This window comes from Lissotriton helveticus, chromosome 6, assembly GCF_964261635.1.
Source record: "Lissotriton helveticus chromosome 6, aLisHel1.1, whole genome shotgun sequence".
NCBI lineage: Eukaryota > Metazoa > Chordata > Amphibia > Caudata > Salamandridae > Lissotriton > Lissotriton helveticus.
The window spans coordinates 914491488-914517954 of record NC_136067.1 but is presented as its reverse complement, the minus strand read 5'-3'; the positions used below and the strand labels follow the sequence as shown (position 1 = coordinate 914517954).

The window sequence follows — 26467 nt, the reverse complement described above, 5'->3', positions numbered from 1 at the left end:
ATTCTTGGCGCGACCACTAGCTTCTGATATACTGAATTGCTTTTGTTTTAGACTGAAAAATATTAATTGCAATAAATAATTATTGATAGCCATACTGTCCATGTCTATTTAAGTACACAAAAAACAATAATTTAGTTGTATTTTATTTTGGGTAGGAGTTCTATCGGTTATTAGTTCTTTAACTGGTATCTTGGTCTATCGGCCTCCTGGGCCCAGAACGATCTTTCCAAATCAGTTAGTGTGTCCGATAGAGCCACTCATGATGAAGAGTGGGCTGACTGTGTTGGGTGATTTTTATATTCACCCTGAAGAGAGTACTAATAAAGACTCTACAGCACTAATTGAGACTCTTTCTGGCATGGGGATGGCCCAGTTGGTGGGAACACCCAGTCATGAGGCAGGGCATTCCCTGGATGACATTTTCTCTAACGATCTACGGGTGTCTTTCCAGTCCAGTTTTCCCTTCAGATGGTCGGATCATGGAGCTGTTGCCTTTTCATTCACACTTTCTGCCCCAGGTGGGAGATGCTCATAATCGCTTGTTAAAGTCTGTAGGAAGAACTGGAATGGGGTATCTGCAGAAGCTCTGGCCACTGCACTAGTCAGCATGCCTGTCGGGACACAGAAGGATGTGGAAAAGGGGTAAGTAACATTGTAGGCTTGTTGGAAGTGGCCACTGACATGGTAGCCCCTTTGTGATAAGTTAAAATGAGGAGGATATCCACTTCGGCCCCTGGTTTAAAGAGAGGCTGAGAGTTCTTTGGCAGGCTTGTCACTGTCAAGAGCAAGTATGGAGGAAGAACTATGAGGAGCATGAAAAATACGTTTATAAGAGCAGGATGAGGGTTTATTAACTAGCTCTCAAAGAGGAGAAATCCTTACACTGCACCAACAAAATTGAATCTGCCACATCCAATAAAGAACTTTTTAAGTTGGTGCAGCATCTCTCTACTCTCCCGTCAGCTGGAAAGCATGAGGGTTCACAAAAATTTTGCAATCAGCTGGCTGTTTTTTTTTTCAATGTAAAAGCCGCAAAATCTGTGATGAACTTGAACTATCAAAACAAAAACATTGCATGCAGCAGTCCCCAGGTAATGAGGTAGAGTCGAGGCCGAAATCTCTCCCCTATATCCAGAGTCTATAGACCAAGAATCTAACGTACTCTTGTTTTTTCCATCTATTACCTCTGAAATAGTGGAACATTATTTTCTTAACACTAAGTCAGGCTTACCCCTGGAACTAGTCCGGTCCTGCAGTTTTGCACTTAGTGGCTAGTCCCGTGGCATCCCCTCTTGCGTCCTTAATGAATAAAGTAATCTCCCCCGGATGCTTTCCATGGCTCTGGAATGAGGCAGTGATCAGGCCTCTTCTTAAAATGCCTAATCTTGATGATAACATTTGAAAAACTACCGTCCAATCTGGCTACTCCTGCTTCCTGCTAAGATTCTTGAAAAACTTCTGAATGGTGGATACTTGATGGAGTTTGTGGAAGATCAGTAATGGCTTGACACCTCTCAGTTTGGCTTCTAAAAACATAATGAAATCAAAACTGGTTTGGTTTTTGCCTCAGACTGCATCAAGCGGTTAGTGAATTGTGGGCAAGGCGCAACATTGGTTCTGTTAGATCTATCTGCAGTCTTTGATGAATATATACGTTTACAACGCAGATTTTACTCCGAAATACAATCACAACGCAGTTGTTACAACAACCGCGTTGTTACCACGCAATACCATTACTATGCAAGTCATTACATCGACTTGCACTAGATTGCGCGGTAACATTAGAATTATGCATAATTTACTATTCCAACTCCAGGCTACGTAACAGTAGGGAAGGTGTTGGAATAGTAAACTATACTATTCCTTATATTAGAGCGCTATCTACTGTAATTCTATATAATGACATGTGTAGTAATGGCACTGAGTGGTAACAACGCAGTTGTTGTAACAACTGTGTTGTGATTGTTTGTGGAGTAAAATCCGCAATGTAAAGGTTGTTTCCCATCTTGGATACCATCTCTCCCTTCTTGGTTGAGTGAACGCCTACAAGAAATGGGCATTACACTTCAGACTCTGGCAATGTTGTCTACCTTTCTTAAGGACCGCTCTGAGAGGGTGATGCTTAATCAGTTCTACTTGGATGTTTTCTCCCTGCTATGTGGCGTTCTGCAGAGCTCATCTCCAACTCCTAGGTTATTTAATGGCTATGTGTCTCCACTGGCTTCAATCATTCGCTACACAGGATATCATACGCTAACGACACACAGACCATTGTGTCGATCCCTAAGAACTTGCCAGCTACGGCTGTCATCTTTGCTGTCTGTATGACTGCGGTGGCAGGCTGGATGGAAAGGAATTTCCTCAAACTCAATGGGGAAAAGACCAAGGTGTTGCTCTTTGGGAATCAAGCCTAGATTTGGCATGACAACTGGTGGCCGGACACTTTAGGTATGCTTCCTACTCCAGTAGAAAATGGTCAAAAACCTTGGAGTGATCCTTGATAGCGAGCTCTCACTTGGTGGATATGCCAATCATACGGTAGTGACCTGTTTCTAGCTCATAAGGACGTTAAATAAATGTTCCCTTTTTCAGCACGGAAACAGGTGGGCCTGGCTTTAGTCATGTCCAGAATGAATTATACCAATGCCCTATTTCTGGACTGAAATATTAGGATCCGGGCCAAACTACAGGTAGCATAGATGCTCTCAGGGGGGCCAGTTCTGAACATTCCAAAGTGGCAATCAGCAGCCGCTGAGTTGCGAGAGCTGCATTGACTCCCCATCAGTGAGCGGATCAGGTTTAAGGCTATCTGTATCATACATTCAGCCCATCGAAATCTGGTTACTCTGCCTAGAAACCAAAAGAAGAAATGGGGGCAGTCTTCTTAGTGGCTGCAGCCACACTTTCAGAATTTCCTTCCCCAGTTTCTGATTGAGATCAAGGGACACCTGCCTTTTAGAAAGGCACTTAGGACCTGGCTGTTTACTACCTAGTCAGCCCCACTGTAAGGTATTAGATCAGCTGCTGCTGTTCTGTAGCAATATGCTGTGATTATAGCACCTGGATGCCTATGGGTAAGTTTTGTGCACTATAAATCTAAATCAAATCAACTATCCAGCATATTGATTTTAGATTACAATGAACATATGCACAAGGACAGCAAAGGCCTAAAAAATACTCTGGAGATAGAACCATGCTTATCTCAGCTTTCCTAAAAAAGTCTAAAATCTGACTGATCAAGCATCCAATCACCTCTTAACTTTACTTAACATTGATTGTAAAATGAGCTTTCATTCCAATCCAAATCATTATAATGCACCACAGCAGGTCAAGACGTCATGTGTTGGCATCACATTCTGGAGTCAATCAATCAATGAGGAGTTTGTAAAGCGCTATTACTCACCCAAAGTGTCTCAAGGCGCTGGGGGGGGGGGGGCAGCTGCTGGAAGTTCACTGTGATTTGTCGAAGAGCCAGGTCTTGCGGTCCTTCTGGGACTTGGAGAGTGTTGGTGTCTGTCAGACGTGGAGAGGGAGATTATTCCATGCCTTGGCCGTGAGGAAGAAAAAGGAGCGTCCTCCTGTTCTGGTCTTCTTGATGTGTGGTAGTGTCGCAAGAGAGAGCTCGGCTGAGCGGAGGGATCTTTGAGGTGCGTGGATCGAGAGGCATGGTTCATGTAGGTGGGTCTGGTGTTGTGGAGGGCTTTGTGGATAGATGAGAAGCTTAAAGGGGAACCAATGAAGTGTCCGTAGGTTGATGTGGCAGTGACGAGGTAGGTTGAGGACTAGTAGGTTGGGGACTAGTCAGGCGGCGGTGCTCTGGACGTTCTGGAGTTTGTGAGTGAGGTTCTTGTTGATCCCGGTGTAGAGTGCATTTCCGTAGTCCTGTCTGCTGCTGATGAGGGTATGGGTGACGGTTTTCCTGTGTTCGAGAGGATTCCAGTTGAAGGTCTTTCAGAGGAGTGGGAGGATGTGGTAGCAGGAAGAGGTGACAGCATTGATCAGGTGGTCCGTTTTGAGTTTGGAGTCCAGGATGATTCCGAGGTTGTGTGCGTGGTCAGTGGGAGAGGGAGGGTTCCCGAGGGCCACCAGGTGTCGTTCCAGGAGTCGGGTGTGGGCCCATGATAAGTACTTCGGTTTTGTCCATGTTGAGTTGTAGGCAGCTGATATTCATCCACTAGGAAACTGCTTCCATTCCTTCCTGAAAGTTGTGATTGGAGATGTTGGGTTTGTTGGATAGGGAGAGGATGGGTTGGGTGTCATCTGCATACGATATTATGTTGAGTCCGTGTGATCTGACAATAGATGTGAGCGGGGCCATGTTGACCTAGGTGGGGCTGATGGAGGATCCTTGAGGGACTCCTCATGGAGTTGGTGTGGGTTCCGAGAGGAAAGGAGGGATTCTGACCAGCTGCATTCTGCCAGAGAAGAATGAGCGGATCCAGTCGAGGGCTTTGTTCCATATTCCTGCGTCATGGAGTCTGCGTACTAGGGTGCGGTATGAGACTGTGTCGAAGGCAGCGGAGAGGTCCAGGTGGATGAGGGCCAAAGTCTCTCCTCTGTCGAGGCGGGAGTGGCTGTTGTCTGCGCGCTGAGGAGAGCAGTTTCGGTGCTGTGATTCCTCCTGAAGTCTTAATGAGAGGAGTAAAGGATGTTGTTTTCTTTTATGAAGGAGGCAAGTTGACTGTTGACGGTTTTTTCAAAGACTTTCGCTGGATACAGGAGTAAGGAGATCGGTCTGAAGTTCTTGAGGTTGGTGGGATCCGCCAAGGGTTTTTTCAAAAGAGGGTTCATCTCAGCGTGTTTCCAGACCTCTGGGGAGGAGGTGGTCTCGAAGGAGCGGTTGATGATTTGTCGAAGCTCGGGGCGATGATGTCTGCGGCTCTGTGGTAGATGTGGTGGGGGCAGGAGTCAATGGGGGCCCCAGAGTGGATTGACTTCATAGTCTTCAGGGTGTCTTCAATGCTGAGGGTAGTCCAGCTGTCAGGTGTTGGCTGCGTGGTATGGGGAACGGTGGGTGTGGGATCCGTGTGTAGGTTATCATCTTCGAAGTTGTCATAGATGGTCTTGATTTTGTGATGGAAGAAGGAGCTAAGTCTTTTGCAGAGGTTCTGGGAGGGTGGGATGTCCCTTGTCTCGGTGTTCTGTTGGGCGAAGTCTTTGATGATGTTGAAGAGTTCCTCGCTGTTGTGTGCCTGGGTGCAGATTCTGTCCTGGAGTGCTTTCTTCCTTGAGCGTCTGATGAGTTTGTGGTGGGCAGTGGTGGCTGCTTTGAAGTTGTCAAGGACGGCTGTGGTTTTGGAGTGCCTCCATAGCTTTTTGAGGCATCTGAAGGTTTGTCTAGATCCTTGGAGTTCGGTGGAGAACCAGCTGGCTTTCTTGGCGTGTGGGTTAGAAGTTTTCCTGAGGGGGTGATGGTGCTGGCGCAGTTGGTCATCCAGTTGTGTAGGTTGCAGGTGGCGGTGGTAGGGTCATAGTGGTGGAGGTGGGAGTGGATCTGCTGAGGGAGGTGGTGAGCTGGTTGTAGGAGATCTTGGTCCAATTTCTGTGCTGCAGCTGGACGTTTGTGGGTGATGTTTGTTATGAAGGTGAAATGGACGCAGCGATCGTCCGCCATGGGAGTTCAGGAGTGGCTGAAGGTGCTGGAGCTTCCTGCTGTGAAGATTGGGTCGAACTAGTGGCCTGCTGAGTGTGTGAGTTCTGGTACGATCTGTTTCAGTCTGATGTTGTGGAGATTGTTCAGGAGGGAGGTGGAGTTACGATCTTGGAGGTAGTGGAGGTCTCCTAGCAAGATGTAGTCTTTGGAGATGATGGCCGTGCGGGGTGATGTCGGTGATGGAGTGGGATAAAGGTGTGCTGGGTCCGGAGGGTCTGTAGATGAGGGTGCCTTGGAGGGTGGTAGACGGGTTTGTCTGTATCATGAAGTGGAGGTGTTCCATCAGGTCTATGGACCAGTTGGTGTAGGTGCTCAGACGGAGGTTGGACTTGTGAGCGATGGCGATGCCTCCTTCGGGGAAGCTGGGACGGTCCTTTCTCACTAACGCTGGACACGGACATGAGGAAAAAGACGCAGATTTGGTCCTAATAAAACACCATTTTTGAGCAATCCACAAACAACTAACAGCCTAGGTAAAGCAAGGAGTTGAAATCTATGACAAAGGTGTCCTGCTCTATGCCACCATGATTAAATCTGTTCACACACACTTTATAGACATCGCATAACCCAAGCTGACAAATTGAAATTCATTTATACACATAAGTCTTAGGTACTTACACTTGGCTTTTCACAATAATCTAATTGCATTTTATATATATGTAAATATATTTAGGCCAAACACTGCAACATGCAACATCCATAAGTAATGTATGAAATTACGTTTTCTTCACCAATCACTTGGGTGGCTCACACAATGAATTTCCCCTCATATTTTTTATAACAGCCACAGCAGTTCCGAGTCCTCAGGAGACCCCGTGATTCCCAGGGATTGAAATGTGTTGATAATATCAAGCAGGGGCAGTAGGCAAAAGTAACTCCAGTGGGAGTTTACAAACAAGACAACTAAGATACTACTTAGCTTCCCCTAAATGCATGACACTGCATATCTCCATTATTATGTACAGGACTTACCTTTAGGAGACATTGATCAAACCCATCTTCATAAATTGCGGATTTGGAACTACATTCCAAGAACAAATTAAAGTTTATATATTACTCTCACTTTGTTATTAATGATTGGAGACAGCCCCTAGTACTACACCATATGGCCTATTTATGTAAAAGTAACACAGTGCAGCAAGTCTTCTACAGGGAAATCTCAGGAATGTGCCATATTTATTAAAATATGGCGCATTCCTGTCCTTTCCTCAGCACTGTCACACAGTAGGCTTCCTAGTCTCAACGCAGGCGCTGCATGCAGGAGTGTTTTTGGGCTGGAAGGAGGACCTTCTTGCACAAAAACAATACCCCGAGGCATAGTCCTCTATCTTGGAAGAAATTCCTCTCAAGAGGAAGTAAGGAGGAGAAATGAAGATATTTCTCCTCGTTAAGCCTCACCTTGAAGGGCATTGCCTTTGGGCACATTCCCTGGTCTACCAGAAATGGTAAATCTAGGAATGTCTCTTGTGCTGATATCCTAAGTGCCAACAAAGGAAAGAAGGAGAAAATCCTGATGCAGATTGGACATTCATATATACAGTGAAATAAAGAGAACTAGAGAGAACCACTTCAGGATTATTGGTATCCCATCATTTCACTTAGAGTGCCCAGTGTCATCATCTGGGGTTCCAAACAACTCTTCTTCCTACTTCCTCGATCAAGGAGGAGAACGGCTGGATGAGTTGTATCCTCTTGTAGGCTTCTTACAGGAGGAAAGAGCATAGAGGGAACCCTTTCTTTTCCGAAAACTGCAGTGCAAGAAAAAGGAAATAAGTGTAATTGAAATGAAATAGACAACAGAGACAGAGGGTAGTGTTCCTCGTATTTTCAATATCGAATTGTATTCCTGTTTAAAAACAGTTCAAATGAAAAAAAGCAGTTGTAACTAATCACTGCTTATATGGTCAACATGTTTCAGCCAATGGGATAACTCTCCCTGGCTTTCTTCAGGACCTCCACGCACACAATATTTGCCACTACAATTATTACATTTCATACATACTGATTGGACATTACTATACCCTTTGTGATCAGTATTCAGATCCTCTTTATATGCATGATGTGGACGACATCTGAAGAACAAGTGAGGATACAACTAATAAAACTGCATCTGGTGACTTCAATTCTTTGCAAACTCACATTTACTTAGGACAATGCAATGGTAGAAAAAGGGTCTAAGGAATGCTTACCAGTGCATTACGAGGACTTGAGCTCACCTCTCTCGGCACCACCTCCAATCAAAGAGGCCCACTCTGTGGGGCCCTTTTCTCATTTATCAAGCCATGCAGGGCCACGCACAGTTGCGTGGCATTATAGATCACAATTAAGGGTTTGCGTCCCTCATGCACCACATTGCATGGTGCAAACGCAATGCATACCCTTGATAAATAGGGCCTTATATGTATTTTCCTATACACAGTGTTTTGTGTGACTTGTCATTTTCCAAATGCAATTTTTCGTATGATGCCTTTGATTAATTATTTTTTGTTAAAGGTTTTTTTTAATCATTATGGAATAATACAATGAATGACCTATGTTGATCAACTAATTAGTTGCCCTGATCATGTGTGAACTGAATAAGTAGTATTAGTGATTGTTAGTTATGGATCTTCTTTTGGTTTACATTTATTGAAATGCTGACACATACCTCACTACGCAGGGGCTTTGGGTAGAACTCTGCGTGAGCTCTGATGTATTATTGCTTGTTAAATGTTTATATTGTATTGTAATGCGGGTGCATCTATGTAAGTCACATCGCTCATTGCCTTTTTGGATGCTGCTTCTGTAATTTCAGAATGCCACTGTAAGAAATGTGGCACAGAATCCTGTGATGATATCAGTGGGATGTGTCGCTGCAAGAAAGGAGTAACAGGGCCACTCTGTGATCGCTGTGAGGTACGTAACATGGAAGGGAAAATGACACAAATGTTTCATTTTTTTTTTGAGTCATATATTTAACACAGTGGAAGAAAGAAACCAACTGCTGAACTGGCAGATTAAATATAGACATGAGTTATCTCTCACACATAGAATATATGGACCTTTCTTCTATACAAAATGATGTGAACTGATGAAATCCTGACTTTTAAGGCGTTCATTAAGTATGTCATGTAATAACTAATAAATAACTTTGTAGATAATGTACAGGGACTATCTGAGCTGTAGTGAAGTTGAGACGAAGGGGAGATTAGTTTAAGATAACATTGGCCAGAACTGAGAAAAAGTTCTCTGAGAACAATGCCATTTGGAATTGAACAAACATGGTTGAATATGTTTAGCAAAAATAAAAGACACTGAACAAGAACAGTGAGACATTCATTTTGAAAAAGTTGGCATCAAGGCCTTACATAAGCCAAGATTATGAGTTTTAACAGGTCATAGCAAAAGCGTTTCCAAGGCAATAGGATGATATAAGTGCACACATGTAACTTTAAATATAGACTACTTTTCTACATGTTAAACTCACAAAAAACGTTGACACCACTTTTTTGATCTTTATGAGGTGGGGGTCACTTGCAGGTAAAGATTTGGTATCATAACATCCTCCGGTTTAAGAGCATATAGAAGGTTTAATAGAAGATCACCTGCACTCTTTCTTGTACTCTAAGACACATATCCCAAAAGGCCTCTGAATCCTTGACACCAAAACTCTAAGCCATATTCTTCAATGTTCTCTTTGTTATTAATCCCCTTCAGATCCTGGAGTAGATGTTGACCTCTTGTTGAGGCTGTATCTGAGACATGCTTTAGTACTTATAAGGTGACATAAATTGAAACTTAGCCATGAAGCATGTAGTGTATGAACAGTTTGTAGCTGATATTTGCTGTAAATGATATTTCAGCTGAATTTTGTGGGGTTTCTTGTAAAAATGGTGGCAACGATATTTTGGTAGATGGTGATAATGAATAAAAGATTTAGGCACAAGTAGAAGAACGCAGATTGTGTTAAGTACTGTATGACTGACCTTTCTCGTAGAGAAAGACGCCCAGAATTATGGAAAACTCGATAAACAATGTGCATGGATTTGAACAGAATTCAAGCAAGATGGGGAGCCAGTGCAATTTGGACAAGAGATAAGACACATGAGGGTCTATGGGGTGGTGACTGAGCCTTATGTTCTCCCAGGGTTTCACTTTTAGACTCAAGTGTTTATTTTATTGTTTTAAGCTTTGAGACCAGTCTACCAGACAACAGCCAGGCCTCAGTGAAACCCACTGTTTCATTGAGGTTATCTTGACTTGAAGTTACATGAGGATATCTAAATTACAGAAATGTCAGGAATACACTTCCTTTTCACCGGGTTGGCACTGTGATATGTCAGATGACAAAAACTGGCAATGAATATAGTAGTTGTTTGAGAACATGCATTACCCTCCCCCGTCCGTTGTTCCGAAACCTCAGCGGTAAGCTAAGAGTATGAGGAGGACAGAAGTTGGTCCTCTGTGGCCTAGAAGATGATATGCCATGGTTTGCTGCTACATCTGAACTAAACAATGCCACTGTAAAATGTGGTCTCCAAAATATCGGTTCTTGACAGCTACAAAGTATTCACTTAAACAGGATACATAATGTAGGTCGCGTTCCGAAATGACAAAACTCACTTTTGTAGATTTTAAGATACAGGGGATGTAGATTTTTCTTTTTTATCCTGCCAATATGAATTGATGGGTAATTATACCATCAGGATTGGTAATAGGACCCCAATCCCATTATCCTGTGGGGTTGGCTTGGCAGTAACCATTTGCTGCTTCAAAGCTACAAAGAGAAAGTATAAACCTTTAAAAACCTTTCCAACTCCTAATGGACATCAAAGCAAGAGCAAGGACCATTTTAATCGAGATACCAGGGATTTATACGGTTTTGTCCCTTAATATACTTCAATATGAAATGCATTGTGATGTATTTTTGTAGACGATGTATGTGCAATATTTTTATGTTAAGTTGATATTGAAATAAATGGATGGATAAAAATAAAGACGTTTGTACTACTAAATTATTTTAATGCAATGAGGTAGGTGAAGTTCACCAATGACCACCATTGGTGTAAAGCATTGAGAACGTATCATGGTGGACACTATGTGGGCGGAATATGCATTTACAGTGATTAACCTCTGGGCATCCCCTCTGACTAATGCATGCCCCCAGAAACCATAGGATTCAGATTAAGGAGCATTTTATGTGACATGGAGAGAGGACGTGATAAAGCAGCTAATGGAATAATGTGTTGTAGATGAACTCCCAGAACACCATATAGACAGCAATTCACAAAGATAGGCCAAGGGTGCCTTGAAATAGCCCGGGCTCCCATTTCAGTAGGTTTGAATGAGGCCACATTGTAGCCTCTCAAGAAGTGCTGACAGATGCAGTAATCAACATAATCAGAGAAAAGAGAATTTAAAGCTTCTATTTTTCAATCAGAGTTGAATACAGGTCATACTAGTGGCAGATTTGAATTTAGATAATATATTTACCTTTAAGCATGAATACTAATACTGCATCTTTTTTTCCCTCCAGGTTGGTTATTTTGGGTATGACAAGTGCACAGGTTGCCAAAAGTGTACATGTGGGTCTGCCTCCCAGGATAACATTTGTGATCCAATAACACAACGATGTCGCTGCCAGCCTGGAGCTGGTGGTGTTTACTGCGAGAGATGTCAGTCTGGGTTTTGGAATTATGGACCCTCAGGATGCCAGAGTAAGTTAAAATTTTTAGGTCTCAGCTACTTTCTTAGCTGTCTGTAGGCAGAGCTATTGTTTTCAGTAAAAACATATACCTGCAATGAACATTGGATTAGCCTCATACTCAAAAATTTATAGTTTTGTTGTCTTTCTCAGTTGTTTCCATCAGAGTCATTAATTTTTCGTCCACTTCTTGTGATTATCCCACCCATCATTGTCATTATGAGTGGATGAGTTTTATCATTCCACTGAATTCTAATGGTCATTTTTTTATTTTAAATTCAACACACCATTGGAGTAATTGTGTTTCCTTGTTCTTTCTCACTCTGCATTTTCCTCTTTCTTCCCTGTGCACCGATTGCTGTTTGGCCACACACATCGTTTTTTGTGCTTTGCATGCACTTTATTTACCCTTTGTTGAATTTTAATTTACTGTTATAACATAGCAATCTACCATGTTATGATTGAAAATAACAATGGTGGCCTGAACCATGATGTATGTGCATGCACATGGTATGGCAAATGAGTGCACACATCACCTGCCATTTTTTGAATGGGTATTCCTTAATAGAAACAGGAAGTAAGTGGATTATTTGTTGAAGGGGGCAGGAACCCATTCCAAATAATAATCACAATCCGTGTTAGGGTGAGTTACTAAAGCCATTAATTAAATCTGTGTTTAATCCTAAAGTACCATGGCCACAAATCAGTCAGGCTTAACTTAGAGGCAATTTGTAAAGTATTTATGCAGTTCACGAACAGCAATAAAGGGAAAACACAACATGAGAAATACAGCAAACCAATTTAGGAAAAATAGACAATATTTTAATACAAACAATGACACCCAAACAACAGAAATCCAATCAATGGAACAACGTTTTATGTACTAAAATGCGTGAAACGTCAACTGCGAATATCTGGTCGCACTGGACTGGGACAAAGTCATAAGTTCAGGCTGATCACGGTGGACTGTGGGTGGGATACTCGACCAGGTTTGTTCCTCTGAAAGTTTTTACTTCAATTCGGGGTCGGTGCTGCTCTGCAGAGCACTGACTCACTTGGCGTGGGATCTGATGAAGCTTTCAGTCAGGAGCTTCAGGAGCTTCACAGCACGGTTCTGCGAGGCTCTGAGTCATTTGTTTTCAGATCTGGGCTGCTCCACAACTTCTGCACAGCTGGGAGTCGCTCTGTATTGGATTCGGTGAAGCTTTCATTCAGGGGCTGCATGGCTCTGCCGGGCCCTGCATCGCTCGGCGTAAAATCCAGTGAAGCTTTTGGTTAGGGGCTGCATGGCTCTGCGTGGCTATTCACTGTTCTGTGTTGGATCTGGTAAAACCTTTAGTTAGGTAGAGAGAAGTGGACTGCAAATCCAGCCAATGTTCCAGGACCTTGAGGACAGCACTTGGGGGTTAGGACTCACTCCCATGGAGGCCAGCAGAGGGGACCAGGCCAGGTCCAGTTGGCTCTAGTCAACTGGGATGTAGGAAAGGACTCTGAAACATGGTGTATCTCATTAGTTCACCCAGGAGATCACCCATTTGACACTTGGAGTCACTTCTAGGGTCCTGGGTCCAAGGGAAGCATTCCCCAGTCTTCCTTCAGGCTTCAGACAGTAGAAATATCCTTCTGAGTTTTCACAGGTCCAGGAGTGTTCTGAGGAGTGAGTCTGGGGATGCCCCTTTTATGCCCAGTGCCAGCCTGTAGGTGGGGACACCCTTTGTCTAACTCTAAAAATGATCCTGATCAGTTCCTCCCTTTCCCTTGGCTTTCTCTCCGGTCAAGCTAGTGAAGCAGAAAAGCCCTGGTGTAAACTGCTTATGCCAGTGATAGGTTAGGCTTCTTCTGAAGTCAGGAAGGGGCTGGGTACAGCTCCCAGTCTACCCTTTGAGATACAATGAGGTCAAGGACACAGTCCCTCCCTAACCATCCTATCAGAAGGACCCACACCTCCCCACACCCAGGACCTTTATTTACTGTCTAGGAGCCATACATGTAACACCACAAGAGAGCCATTAACAGTCAGTTGACCTTGGACACTGACAGAAAGGCACTTTTGGCTTAGGCAGCAAAATGCCAACTTTCTAAAAGTGGCATTTTCAAAACAGTAATTTAAATTTGGAAGTTCGGTTCCCATTACAATGAGTCCCCAAATTATTTTTCTAGTGAGTCCTAAACTGAAATTATGCAATTATAATGCAATCTAGGTTCTTTTCCATGGAAGAGCCCGTCTTGCCATATTGAAAAAACAACTTTGGGGAGTTTCCTCTACCAGGACATGTACAACTTTGTATATACATATCCAATTTTTAAAATACCATGTATCCTGCACTATGAGCATGTAAGGCCTACTTAGGGATGACTTATAATTTTTAAAAAGGAAGGTTTATGCTTGGCAAAAAGTTCATTTTGCCAGGTCGAAATAAACACTGTACTACAGGCTGAAATGGCAGGCCTGGGACGTCGTTTACGGTGCTACTTTGGTGGGTAGCTCAATCAGTGCTTCAGCCCATTAGTAGCATTTATTATACAGGCCATGGGTAAATGTAGTACCATATAGTATGGACGTAATAATAAATATACCAATCAGGTGTAAATATGTATTTAGTGGCTCAGCAGTCAAACATTGTAGCATACCATGATCCCCCGATGCCCTACTCTAATGCCGAGCAGGGATGTGGCAATCATGGTTGGGATATTGTGGGCTGGTAACTGGCTAGCCTAAGCAGCTGTTTGTTCCTTTTTCCTTTCAGTCTTTTGTTACTTAGCCCAGCTATAGCAGGCTGAGATGTGCTGCATAATGAAGGTTTCTTTGGAGATCTCAATGAGAAGAAGGCAGGCATGTTACAGAAACTGAAAGGTCGCTTTCATTTCCCTCATTGGAGGTATAGTTGCTTGGCAACCTACTTAAACGGCAACATGGAAAACAGAAAGGGTACACAGAAGATGCAACATTTAGTGATTGACTTGGTTTAAGAATCTGAAACTGGGCTTCTTCATGAGGACGACCCACTACTTACTATATCTAACAGGGATTCACCTTTCCTAATTGAAGAAGCAGTGGCTAGGGCTCTGTACAGAGGTTCAGACTCCTGCTAAACAGGCTAAATGGAGGGATTTTGACTTAGATAAGAACCTGAAACCCTTCACCAAAAGGAAAACATCCCCAATGACCAAAACTAATGTGGGTATTGTTTCACATTAAAACTATTCCGGGGATTTAATGTACCTGAAGGTAATAAGGAAAACATATTCAATCAATATCAAACATACACTACGGATTATTCACCTTTTCATAAATCTATCAGGACCACAAAAATGAAAGAATGGAAGGATGTAGGAAGTCTGTTCTGAATTTCCACGTATGATAGCAAAAAATAACCATTAGGTAGATTTTCAGATGATTGTCCTTCCATCCCAAAAGTAAACACCCTCTTGCAAATAAGGCTAGACGTTAAAGAGTAATTTTATAAGACAGTACACCCCAAGGCCCAGGAGACCAGAACGTGGAATCAAATTTAAAAAGCTCTTATCCTACATGGATTTATTTCCGTTCATGCTGGTACCTATTAAAGGTTATGGAGCACAAACACTTTTAAAGAATATTTATATGATATGACGCAGGAAACTGCCGCTAAAGTGGCGATAATGCCCTTGTGAATTCCCATAGAAGCCCAGGTTCTGGTGTGAACCTGGGCTTCTATGGGAAGGTGTTGGGAAGGTGTTGCCTTACTTTTCATAACCTGAAAACTCACTTATTCTTACCTTTCACATGAATACATTTGTTTACATTGGTGAAACATCTGGTAGATTCTCTGCCTGCAAAGTGCAATTGACAATTCAGGTTTTGCAATTTAATGATTGTCTATAGCACAACAATGTTGCCTCAGAGCATTGGGGTGGCACATTTATTAACTTAGGCCCTCATAGGGTGAGTTGGTCAGTAAATCATTAAGGATGTAGATGCAGCTTCATTATATAATAATTATTTTATTTATCCTGCCCTTCTTCAATTCACTGGCTTTGTCTCTGTAGGATGTGACTGTGACGGGGGGCCTTGTGATCGTCAAACAGGAGAATGCCTGGCAGAAGACCCCGAAGCTCCTGGCAGCACCTCCTGCTCACTCTTTGGTAAGTATTCTTTACCAGCATCTCTTTAGTATACATCTATATGTGGTCAGAGTATGATGGGGGAAGTCAGTCCTCTACATGAATTCTGAAGAGTATTTTCTTTTTTACTGCAGAGATGTCTTACCTTTTTGTGCTGACACATCTATAAAATCCAATTACGTGCTGATTTGTATAACACCTTATAATCCATCAACTACTGAAAACGGAAAGTTCTTCATACATTTTCTAAAATTAATGTAATGAGCCATTTTGCACAAATTTCCAGGTGAGCATTTCCAAAGACCCTCAGCTGAAAAAATATTTACCATGGCATCTGGTATGCTTAATGGTAGGAACAACATTTCTTGACTGGCAATTGACAGAAAAAAATGCAATTTCATGTATGAAGATCTGTTGCCATACACTTTAAGATATGTTGTAGAAAACATCTTGAAGACAAAACAAGCTTTCAGAGTTAGCCAATGCAATGCTTCAGGTACAGCCTAGTGGCATTATTCACAATATCACTATGCCATAACTTGATTATAATGGAGTACAATGGAGTACAAAGTAGCGCTAAAAATGAGCATACTTTGCTTTGCGGTACTCTCATTGTGAACCAACCTTACCATCATGACCACTGTGGTCAATTAGGGTTACATCAAACGAGGCCTAATGTTTCTGAGCAACTTCAAATGGTATGAGGTACACCACACAAAACAATAATCTATCATAGATCGGCCACTCCTAAAGGCTTTTTTTAGCTTGGAGGCAGCAGAATGTATGTGTTGTTAGTGGAAAACTATCGATCTTTCACCGTTTCGATTTTGTGGGGGTTGCATAGAGTACCAGAAAACTTGAAAATAGTATGTTGGCGGCAAATGTATAAAGGCAAGCACCGACTCCAGAGTTTGGATGTCCTGACAACAGCATGACCACTGCAGCAGGAGATAATTCTGAGGTAAAACCTAGTGTGACACAACAGTTGTCCCATCAAGAAGCAGACAAACTAATCATTGACATTATCCAACAACTCCTTCATGATGAGTGGAAAATAGAAATGCAACACACAATTGAAGTTATTATAACAAAAGTAATATGCAAAGTAAAAAAAAAGCAGTATGCTTAATGCTCTTGGAAAGGCGGGGGCCTTACCAAGAGCCTCAAGTTTATTACTTTGTTCGTAAAGTAAGACACTCACAATGCCTCTAGGGGTGGTTGGAATTTTTAATTCCGCTGCCGTGCTCTGCCAGCTGAATTAATTAATCAGGAGGGCAGATTTAAATCCACTGTGGTGGTCTCTGACGGGGTAAGAGCTAAAACTTCACTCATTGGGAAGAATCGCTTCCTGTCTGAAACTGAAAGTCATGCAGTGAGTCATGGCCTGGTCCCTCCCCCACTGCACCCTGGCTCTCAGAGTTTGTGAGACGTCTAAGGCTATGGAGCGAGAAGTTTTTCTGTGGATAATGGCATTGGGAGCGAAAGTACGCCAAGGCCTTTATTGCATGCGCTATATCTTATTTGTTTAGGAAGTACAAACACAGGTATTGTGGACTGTGAATGAGCGAGCGAGCTGTGCACATGGCATTAGTGAAACAAGATGTTGCAGCACAACAAAGCCCCGTTCATTAACCTCATCAGACCGCTGTCGCCCACCAGCTATCTGAATGCGACTGTCCAGAAGGCATCCGCAACCAATAGACGCTAGCATCGCCGAGTGTGCCCTCTACCACCAGTGAGACCTCGAGAAGGCAAAACACGGGGCAGGCGGAAGTCCATGGAATCTCACAGAGTTTTTATTAAACTGCAGAATTCCACATAGTCAAACTTCGCGAGTTCCGCCCACCCCAGAATCCACTAGAAGGTTGAGCAAAATACTGAGTACACTTCAATGTGAGCCTTAGCAGGCTACTCACCCTGTCTGCAGTACCTGGAAAGAAAGCAGATTTTAGATGAAAGCTGATAAATAGTCATCCATACAGAATTCCAAGTAGCCACTTTCAATGGCAAACTTGATCCAACATATGTAGTAGGGAAAACAGCAGTCTGAAATTACTGTTAACAAAATCTTATAGCAGAGGTTCAAAAAAGAGAGCTGTCTGGTTGCGAAAGACTTCTTGGGGACATGTAGATAGCTGACCTGGAATTCCAACACCATCCATTTTTGTTTTGTCACTCTTATTATCTTGCTTACAATTTGATCGTTTTACTTGTTTTAGCCCATCCATTTAGTCTTTGTCCTGCCAGTGGAGGATATCCCGTTTGGCTCCTCCCACAAAATGCCTGCTTTTCATACTTTGTTTTTCTTTTTCTAAAACCACTTCATTAAAGTGGTTGAGGTTCCTCCCATTCTCTATGTTTTCACATTTCTTACATCAAATATATTTACTTAACCTTATAACATTTTTATTTTTCACAAAGTTATCCTTCAAACTGCTTTTTATAGCTTTATAGCTTTAAACTTCGAGTGCTCTGGATGATGCTGTCCCATGCACCTCTTGTTCATTCGTTGACATCCCCTTCTACGTTGCTCTGCCTCAGTTGGCTTACCGCAAGTGCCCTTCGGGTTTCTTCTCTCACCCGTGCCCCGATGCACCCCGAGTTGCTTCCCAAATGCCTTCCATGTTGCTTCCCAAAATCTCATGTTGCTTCTACCCACTAGCATTCTTTCTCCCAACCACATTTTTCTCCATCCCGCCTCGTCCATATAAATTATTTTTGTTTTACAATCCAACTGGGATCAGTAAAAAAAGAACTGCTCCTATCATTATATAGGCATCTGCATGCATGGTGCACGTACCTTCACAATGATACAGCTTGCCGCGTAGCCTTTCTTTTTTACTGTTCATTAGCCATGCTGCTGAGTATCAGGGATGCTCTGCAGCATGGCTTATGCTATTGCCAAAGCCAGTAGGTCCCAACGGCGAGACCTAGTGACTTTGCCAATGCTTATTTACAGCAGTGCTGTGGTATGTATATGCCTGACACATGTCAGCTATTACAGATCCTCAATTTGTCCATTGTGTAGGTATTGGTGATTTTCAGTGTGTTTAGTACTGCAGAACATTCAAAAGAAGTTGCTTCATTTTGTGGACACTCGTAGGCTCTGTCCAAATCCAAGATACAGAATACTCATCAGTCTTCATGCAAGTTAATCAACAACTAAATATTCGCTATTTTATCAAGAAAGAAAACAGAATAAAAGTACGTGTTCAGCCCTTTGTCATCTTGAGTGAACATCAGGGTATATGGGACCAGTTGTGATTTTTTTAAAATGTCTCTTGTATACTTGTCATCAATAAATAGATTGTAATATCAAGATATAGCATTGATAATGACTTTACAACAGGATTTATCGGGTAAAGGAGTTTGATTTTTAAATGAGGGGAAGGTGTTTCAAACCACATTTGCATATTGCATATTTTTCTTTAATTTAGATTTCACAACTTTTGGTTCTGAGCTACATCAGATGTTAGTTGCTTTCGTAGTTTTCCCCACTTCATTTTATTTCGAATAAATTATGCATTAACCTGAAAGGAATGCTACTTTTCCTAATGTTATTTTTTTCAAGAACAATATATTCAACCTGATCAGGGGCATTCTTCTGTTAATTCTTCTGCCCTAATCTCACTGTAAATGTGTATGTTGGATAACTGGGATTGAGATTGATGGCATTACGTAGACATGTTGTGTAAAGGTTCACACAATACACCTAATTTCCCCCAGGTGGAAGATACAAATGTCTTACATTATCCTCAGGGAAGTGTACATTCGCACCACTGTAACAGGGAAAAAATTACCTTTGTGCAAACCATCTTGCAATTTTATTTTTGTACCCGTGGGTTGGTGTATACTTACATTACAATGAAACAAACTTATGTAACCTGACCCCAAATGAGAAGAGACTATCTCCACATATTCATCTGCATATTAGCAACAGGAGAATTTTCATAATCCTTTCATGTGGCAGCAACCTTTTCAAGAGATTTTTGGCAAAAATTTAAAAAATGTTGCGCTTTAATAATGTATGCATCCTAGAAAACAGTTTAGTTTCAATGATGAGCGCGCAAACATTTGTATGCCTTTTTCAGGATAGAGCCAAGGGATGTGGCTTTCAATAGAAGGCATGCACAGTTATCAAGAAAGAGTGTGGAAACAAAGAAAGTTGAAAAGAAAGGCTGAAGTCAGGGAGAAACAAGTTAAAGTGTAAGAGGAATAGAATGAAAGATAGAAGCAAAGATGGAAAGAAGTAAGTGCCAGATTTACCAAGAATCGATTTGCAAAAACAGTTCTGGAAATGCGCACCAATTATTTGCAAATCGATTCCAAGTTTTTGAATGGATCTATCTACTAATAGGTTGGTTCACGAAATAAGGAGTTGGAGTGGGTTGCGGTTCACCCTAAAGCATGGGTATCTATGAGGTAGGTCGCAAAATGCAACTCACACTGATTGGTGGCCATCACAGGGATGTTAGTCTGCTAGGGTCAGTAAATCCCCATGTCTGTGATCGCCTTTATACAAAGTAAACTAATTTTTTTAGCAGCCTGTTCTCCTTAAAGGAGACAGTGCTGCATTACAAAAAAAATTACACAGTATCTCTTTGTACCAGCACATTGTATTGAGCGCCAGTGACTTAGCTATATTTTAGCATATATTAATTGTAATAAATGAGCTTATTTATTGATAATTATTTTGTATATGGGTCTCTCTTCTCTATCCTTTTTACTTCTTTTTCTAATTAACTATCGTTGGGGTGGGTTGTTTATAATGTGTATTTGTCTGTAAGTATTACACCCTTTTTTTAGTAAATTGCTTCTTGAACCTCTGTTTGGATTAGATATTGACTGCCCCTGGTTCAGGTGGTTAGGACCGCCTCTGTGGTTGGTAACATACTCTTTCTCCTAGACCTATCGGCAGCCTTCGACACGGTCGAACGCAAACTTCTCATTGAGGCTCTTCAAGAAAGGGCAGGTCTAGATGAGGTGGTCTTACACTGATTCTCCTCCTTCCTTCATAACTGAACCCAAGAATAAAAATCTAAAACTTTGTGTCCGACCTACACCCCATAAGTAGGGGTGTCCCACTAGGGTCAGTGCTCTCCTCACAACATCTACATTGAACCCCTCACCACCCTACTCAAAAAATCCAACATTCCCTTCCACGTAAATACAGACGACATGCAGATCTATCTAAAAACCTCCTCCATCGATGACATCCAGGGACTGAACAACATGTTAAGAGAGGTCCAACACTGGCTCTCTAGTAACCACCTAAAACTCAATCAAGAGAAAACAGAAATACTCCTCATCTCCAACAAACAAGAGAACCCCCAAATTGCGGAATTGAGGAATGGCTCAAAGTTATTGATGCATACAACCTCACCCTGGCGGACTCTAAATCTCAACCTAGACCTGAAACTGGACATGAGAAAACACAGTAAGAACTCCGCAAAGAGCGCCTTCCTCAACTTGAAATTACTTAACAAAAATAAAACCCTTCCTCCGCCACTCAAGCATTGGTGTTGTCCAGACTAGACTACGGGAATGCAGTCCTCTCTGGTACAGCAAAATCTCACTTTGCCCCCCTCAAAACAACTCTCAATGCAGCAGCCAGAATGGTCACCGGAGTTAAGCAATTTGACCACCTCACACCCGCACTCGGAGAACTAAAATGGCTACCAATTCAAATGCAGGCTAGCTTCAGAACAGCCTGCCTCACGCACAAAGCCCTTCACACAGGCAAACCGGAATACCTGGCTTCCAAACTCAAAAAAGCTGGTCAGTCCAGGATCCGCAGGAGCTCCAACACTCTACTACTCACCCAGCTGAAAATACGCAAACAAAAAACTGCGGCCAGGTCCTTTGCTGGTAATGTGCCAGAATCGGGACCTCTATTCCCCCCAGATCAGAACTATCCCCTCTTTTGCAAAATTCAAAAGACTGCTCAAAGACCTTTTCCTCGAGCGTTTCCTAGAGAACCGATAGGATCTGCCGAAGTGCTTTAGCAGGCACACCGCATGACTCTGACTCTTTGTCCTATGACCTCGACCTCTTACACCTTTCGGCTACTCGTTGTGCGTGAACTGTTCTCACTGCATATCTTTACATTATATTTGCTTCCCTTTAAGTTTGAACGCTACGCGTCACGAATCTTTATGTTCTACTTCGGTCACTTCTTTGTTTGATTGCATCTTTGATACATGTTGTAAAGCGCTCTGATACCCTCGGGTCCAGCTAGAGCTATATAAAACTCCAGAAATAAATAAATAAAGTAATCACCAAAAATTACAATTATATTTAAACAAATACATTTATTTAAAGATAAATAATAAGAGCACATAAATACCTAAATATAATTGCAAACACTCGATATTAAAAAAGACACACTTATACTACAACAATATTAACATAAAAAATAATATTACTACTAAAATGTAATAAACAAAATAATTTACAGTAAACGTACTTTTAAAATTATATCAAAATATGTTAGACTTTGGAGAGGTCATACTTAATAATCAATCTCCAATGTAAGCATTAGTAGGGAAAGTATAGGACTTTGGAGGAGAAAGATTTACTATTCCCTCTCAAAAGTAAGCAACAGTAGGGATAGAGTTGGACTTTGAAATGATTGGGTTCAATATTGCCACTCCAATTGTAACCAACAGTAAGGAAAAATATGGATTTGGAGGGGTTAGATTTACAATTCACACTCCAACATAAGCAACAGTAGTGAAAATGTGGGGTTTCAAAATGGTTTAATTTACCATTCCTGCTTTACCATAAGCAACAGTAGGTAAAGTGTTGGACTTTGGATGTGTTGGATTTACTATTCCCACTCTTATAAGTAACACTGAGACCTTGGAGGGTCAGATTTCCTTTTCCGACTTCAACATAAGCAAGAGGAGAAAGAGTTGAACTTTCCAGGAGTCAAATTTACTATCCCCACAGAGCAACAGCAAGGAATATGTTGGGCTTTGAAGGGATCAGAATTGCTTTTTCCACCTTCATAATAAGCAACAGTAGGAAATATGCTAGACTTTAGGGTGGGGTGGTCAGATTTACTATTTCTACACCAACCTAGGCAATGGTAGGGAAAGTATTGGACATTGGAGAGATCATACTTATTATTCCCACTCCAAAGAAAGCAACAGGAGGTAAAATATTACATTCTTGAAGGTCAGATTTACTATTCCCACTATTTTGGAGAGATCAGAATGACTATTACCACTACAGTGTAAGCATTATATACATTAAGTACATATAAAATAATGAAACAAAAACTATATCTCCACAAACATATAGAGTAATATTATTTTTAAAATGATATAATGTTTATGAAAAATAGATAAATAAAACACTAAATAAGTATATAAATGAATGCATAAAATGACACTACACATTTATAGTACAAATATATTATTTGAAATAATTAAATATATAGATTTAACACACTTCCCAACCTAGTAGTACCCTAAAATTTCAACCCCCCCCAAAAATTAAGAACAATACACATTATTTAACAAATAATACCACAGTAAAATTGCTATACAAAATACTTAAAACATAATATAACTAATCAGTATCCAAATTGTTGAAAGCAATTATCTATTCAATAATTAAAAATGTATAATTAATATTCAAATTAGCAAATGCATACTTTAAAAAATCATCAAATTAAAAAAAGATATTTAAAAACGCCCCACCCTATTTCCCTACAAGCCCAACAAACTGCCAAACAAACTTAAATATAATTAAAGTAAAGTTGAAATATTTTACCAAATCATATAAAACATAACTACACTATAAAACCTTTAAACACACTTAACATCAAAATAATAACAACCTTTAGCAAAAAAGAATTAAACTAAACAAAGTATTATGTCTAACTATATCTTAATATATCAAAGACTTTAAAAATTATATTCTTACCTTCGGTAGTCCGACTCTTGATATTTTTGAAACAATATTTGTTTTAACTGATATTTTTAAGATATTATTTTGGTAGAATACCCTAAAGACATTACTGCAAAAAGCTGATTGGACCTTAGTGGGAGTTTTCTGGACTGATGGTGTTTTTGGAGTCTGTGCACTGTGACACTGATAGTCAGACCCAGTGCATCTTGTTTGACACCTAAAATGTGGTACAGTTCGCAAGTTCCTAACTGGCATATTTAACTTTCCTATGAGGCCATAGTACATTGTGCGGAAATAAACACATGGCATTGAAAGTTAAATGTTACCCGTGGACTACAGCATTTATTGTGCAATTCACTGTTGTGACAGAAAACACATTGCTTCTTGCCTACCAGTGTAGCCTGACTGCTACAGTTTAAACCTGCAGTCCGACCTTTTTGACATAGACAAACCTTCCTTTATGTAGTAGTAAGTCCCACCTATACAAGCCTTGTAGCCCACACGGTAGGGTGCAGGGCTTTTAAAAGTGGGACATATAGAAATGTAATGTTTCGATGTCCCTACAGTGACATGGCTCTAAATGGTATTTTTACTGCGGAAGATGCTTGCTGTCCAATAAGAAAACAGGTTACTGATTAAAAGATTAATTCTGCTTTCCCGAGTTTGGCACCATCTAGAAGGAAATACTGTAACCTGCTGGTGGCCTCTGATGTAGTGACTTCTGATCCCTGAGTGCTGTCCATGACCCTTGGATGTGTCTATCTAGACTTCTCCAGCAATTTCTGAAAAGCTGGGACTTGGAAAAGTTTAGACTTACTTGAATACAGTCTGCAAGTTTGTACCGCTGAAGGATTTTAACTTCCATTTCAAGGACTTAAGTCAGAAAGGGAAATCTTTGACTGTGACAAACCCACTTGATGTATTTGACTTGTTTCCCATCTCTGTCAGCCTGAAAGCCTACCTAGGTTCCTTGTTAAGCCTGCCAACTCTCTGTCAGGTTTAAATTAGTGATACCTTCATCTGGATCTAAAAGGTTAGTGACTTTATTACTTGTGGTGGACTTTAATTCACCCCAATTATTAATCCACTTTCTTACACCCATAAAAAACTAGACATGACAAGCTACCTCTTGCTCACATATATAAAATAGAATTAATATATTAATATGTCGCTTCAAACAACACAGGATAGTATGTTAATCCAAAAATACATTATAGTTATAAACAAGTCTCTTTCAAAAAAGAAATGTGTCTCAACTTGTTAAATATTTAATTCCAGTGAGAATCATTGTAATGACGCCTCTCTGTTCATGTCCAGGTATCTTCATAAAGAACCATATACACTTTAATGTTGTGCTCACTGCGTACTACACCTGCATACTGCACCATGATTACCTACCTCTTCAAGCTGATCTAATGTGTTATGGGTGGGGGGTGGTCTAGGAGTCTTTGGAAATCGATACTAAATAAGGTTGCTCTCAAAACATTTGAGGGCATTTTTGCAAGGGGATTGCACCACCGGAACATCAAACCTACTGACGTTCTGCTGGCACAATTGCCCACTCCATATTTACAAAGTGGCGTTGTGCCACTTTTTATGGCACTTTTTAAGGGGTGTGCAATGGGTATTCGTGTTGGAGTTCCACCACAACAACCATTGCTTTTTGACACTGCCCCAGATTTACAAGGATCTGTAAATGTGAGATAGAATCAAAAACTAACGCCATGCAAAAGCAGGCGTTCGATTGGTGCAACGGGGAGAAATACTTTAATTTCTCGTCGCTTTTGCTTTTTTTTATGTGTGCTGCGAAATATAGAAGAGCAAAACGCCATTAAGGATTGTTTATGTGCAGGATGGGACACATTCCTGCACATGAACAATCATCCTGCAACGCAGGCACCATTGCACTCTGGTGCAAGGGTGTCTGTGTTGGCGCTAAGCAGCTATTTTTAGGGCCAGAGCTAGGGAAAACACAGGGTGCGCCGTATTCTTGTAAATACAGTACATCCCTGCATTTTAGAAATGGTGCAGCCCTGCAAAATTTGCCGCAAATACAATGCTGTGCCATTTCCTTGTACATATGCCCCTTGATCTTTGGATGTGGTTCCCAGCTGCTCATCTCCTTCCCTCCTTTTACCACATGGAATTCATATTAAGATACCTGCACTCTCGATTTCACCCTTCCAATGCATTAAAAAATGCCCGCCACCCCCACACTTCTTCACCACGGATCATTACTGAATCACTTCTATGTCGAGAGCCAGAGCAGTTACCATGATGGGACACAGCTTCCCCACTGGCCTGCCACTGAGCATGCAGAGCTCAGTTGTTTGCCACATGTATATATATATATAGCTCATTGGATGTAGGTGAAACCGTGCGTGGTGATGATAAGGCATCATCTGCCAATCCACCACTTCTGCTCGGTCGATTAAGAATGGAGAAAGAGGATAAGATAAGGGAGATAACAAGTCAAGGGAAGTCATTCTATCACTTTTCTTTAATTTTCTGTTTCTAAAGACTCAGGGAAGACAAGGCACTTATCTTCTTTACAATACTGACATCGCACTAGTGAGAACCATTGTTTGATTTTCTATTGCTTGATGCTGTCAACAATAGGTCTTTTTGTGCGACATCTGCATAATTTTTTTCACAACATTTTAACAAAACTATGAAAAATGCAAAACATGCATTTGGCACTATATGTTAGAGTAAATGCATCTTCAAGTCCATTTAGGATGCATTTCGTACTAAAAAACAAATAGAAGCACCGCAAATAGCAGCTGGCATTCTGGTCATTTGCATTGATCCCATGCACCAGCACTAAATCTTTGCTGCGATCGGCACATAATAATACGATTTGATGTGATCACATACTTTTGTGAATTTCACATCAAAACAGCAGTTCTTTAAATGTCTTTTGAGATGGAGAGTACCTGCAGTTCTCACGAGAGACGTAATACTTTTAATTGGAGTACTGGCACTTCTCACTAAACAAGCAGATACTGTGTTACCGGGTACATGCACTTCTATTTTTCAATTTCAAACACTGCACAACTGTAACACAAAACTACAACAATTACATGAGATTACCCCTGCTTAATGAACAT

At 41.3% G+C, this 26467-nt stretch overlaps 1 protein-coding gene across 1 annotated transcript in view; it reads left to right on the top strand.

Annotated features, from left to right (window-relative positions):
• LAMA4 (laminin subunit alpha 4) overlaps positions 1-26467 on the top strand; it is a 467067-nt gene that overhangs the window by 164454 nt on the left and 276146 nt on the right. Inside the window, exons 6-8 of the mRNA XM_078648567.1 lie at positions 8448-8548; positions 11169-11349; positions 15366-15461. Of these exons, the coding sequence (XP_078504693.1) occupies positions 8448-8548; positions 11169-11349; positions 15366-15461 (378 nt within the window). The remainder of the gene's footprint in view (positions 1-8447; positions 8549-11168; positions 11350-15365; positions 15462-26467) is intronic.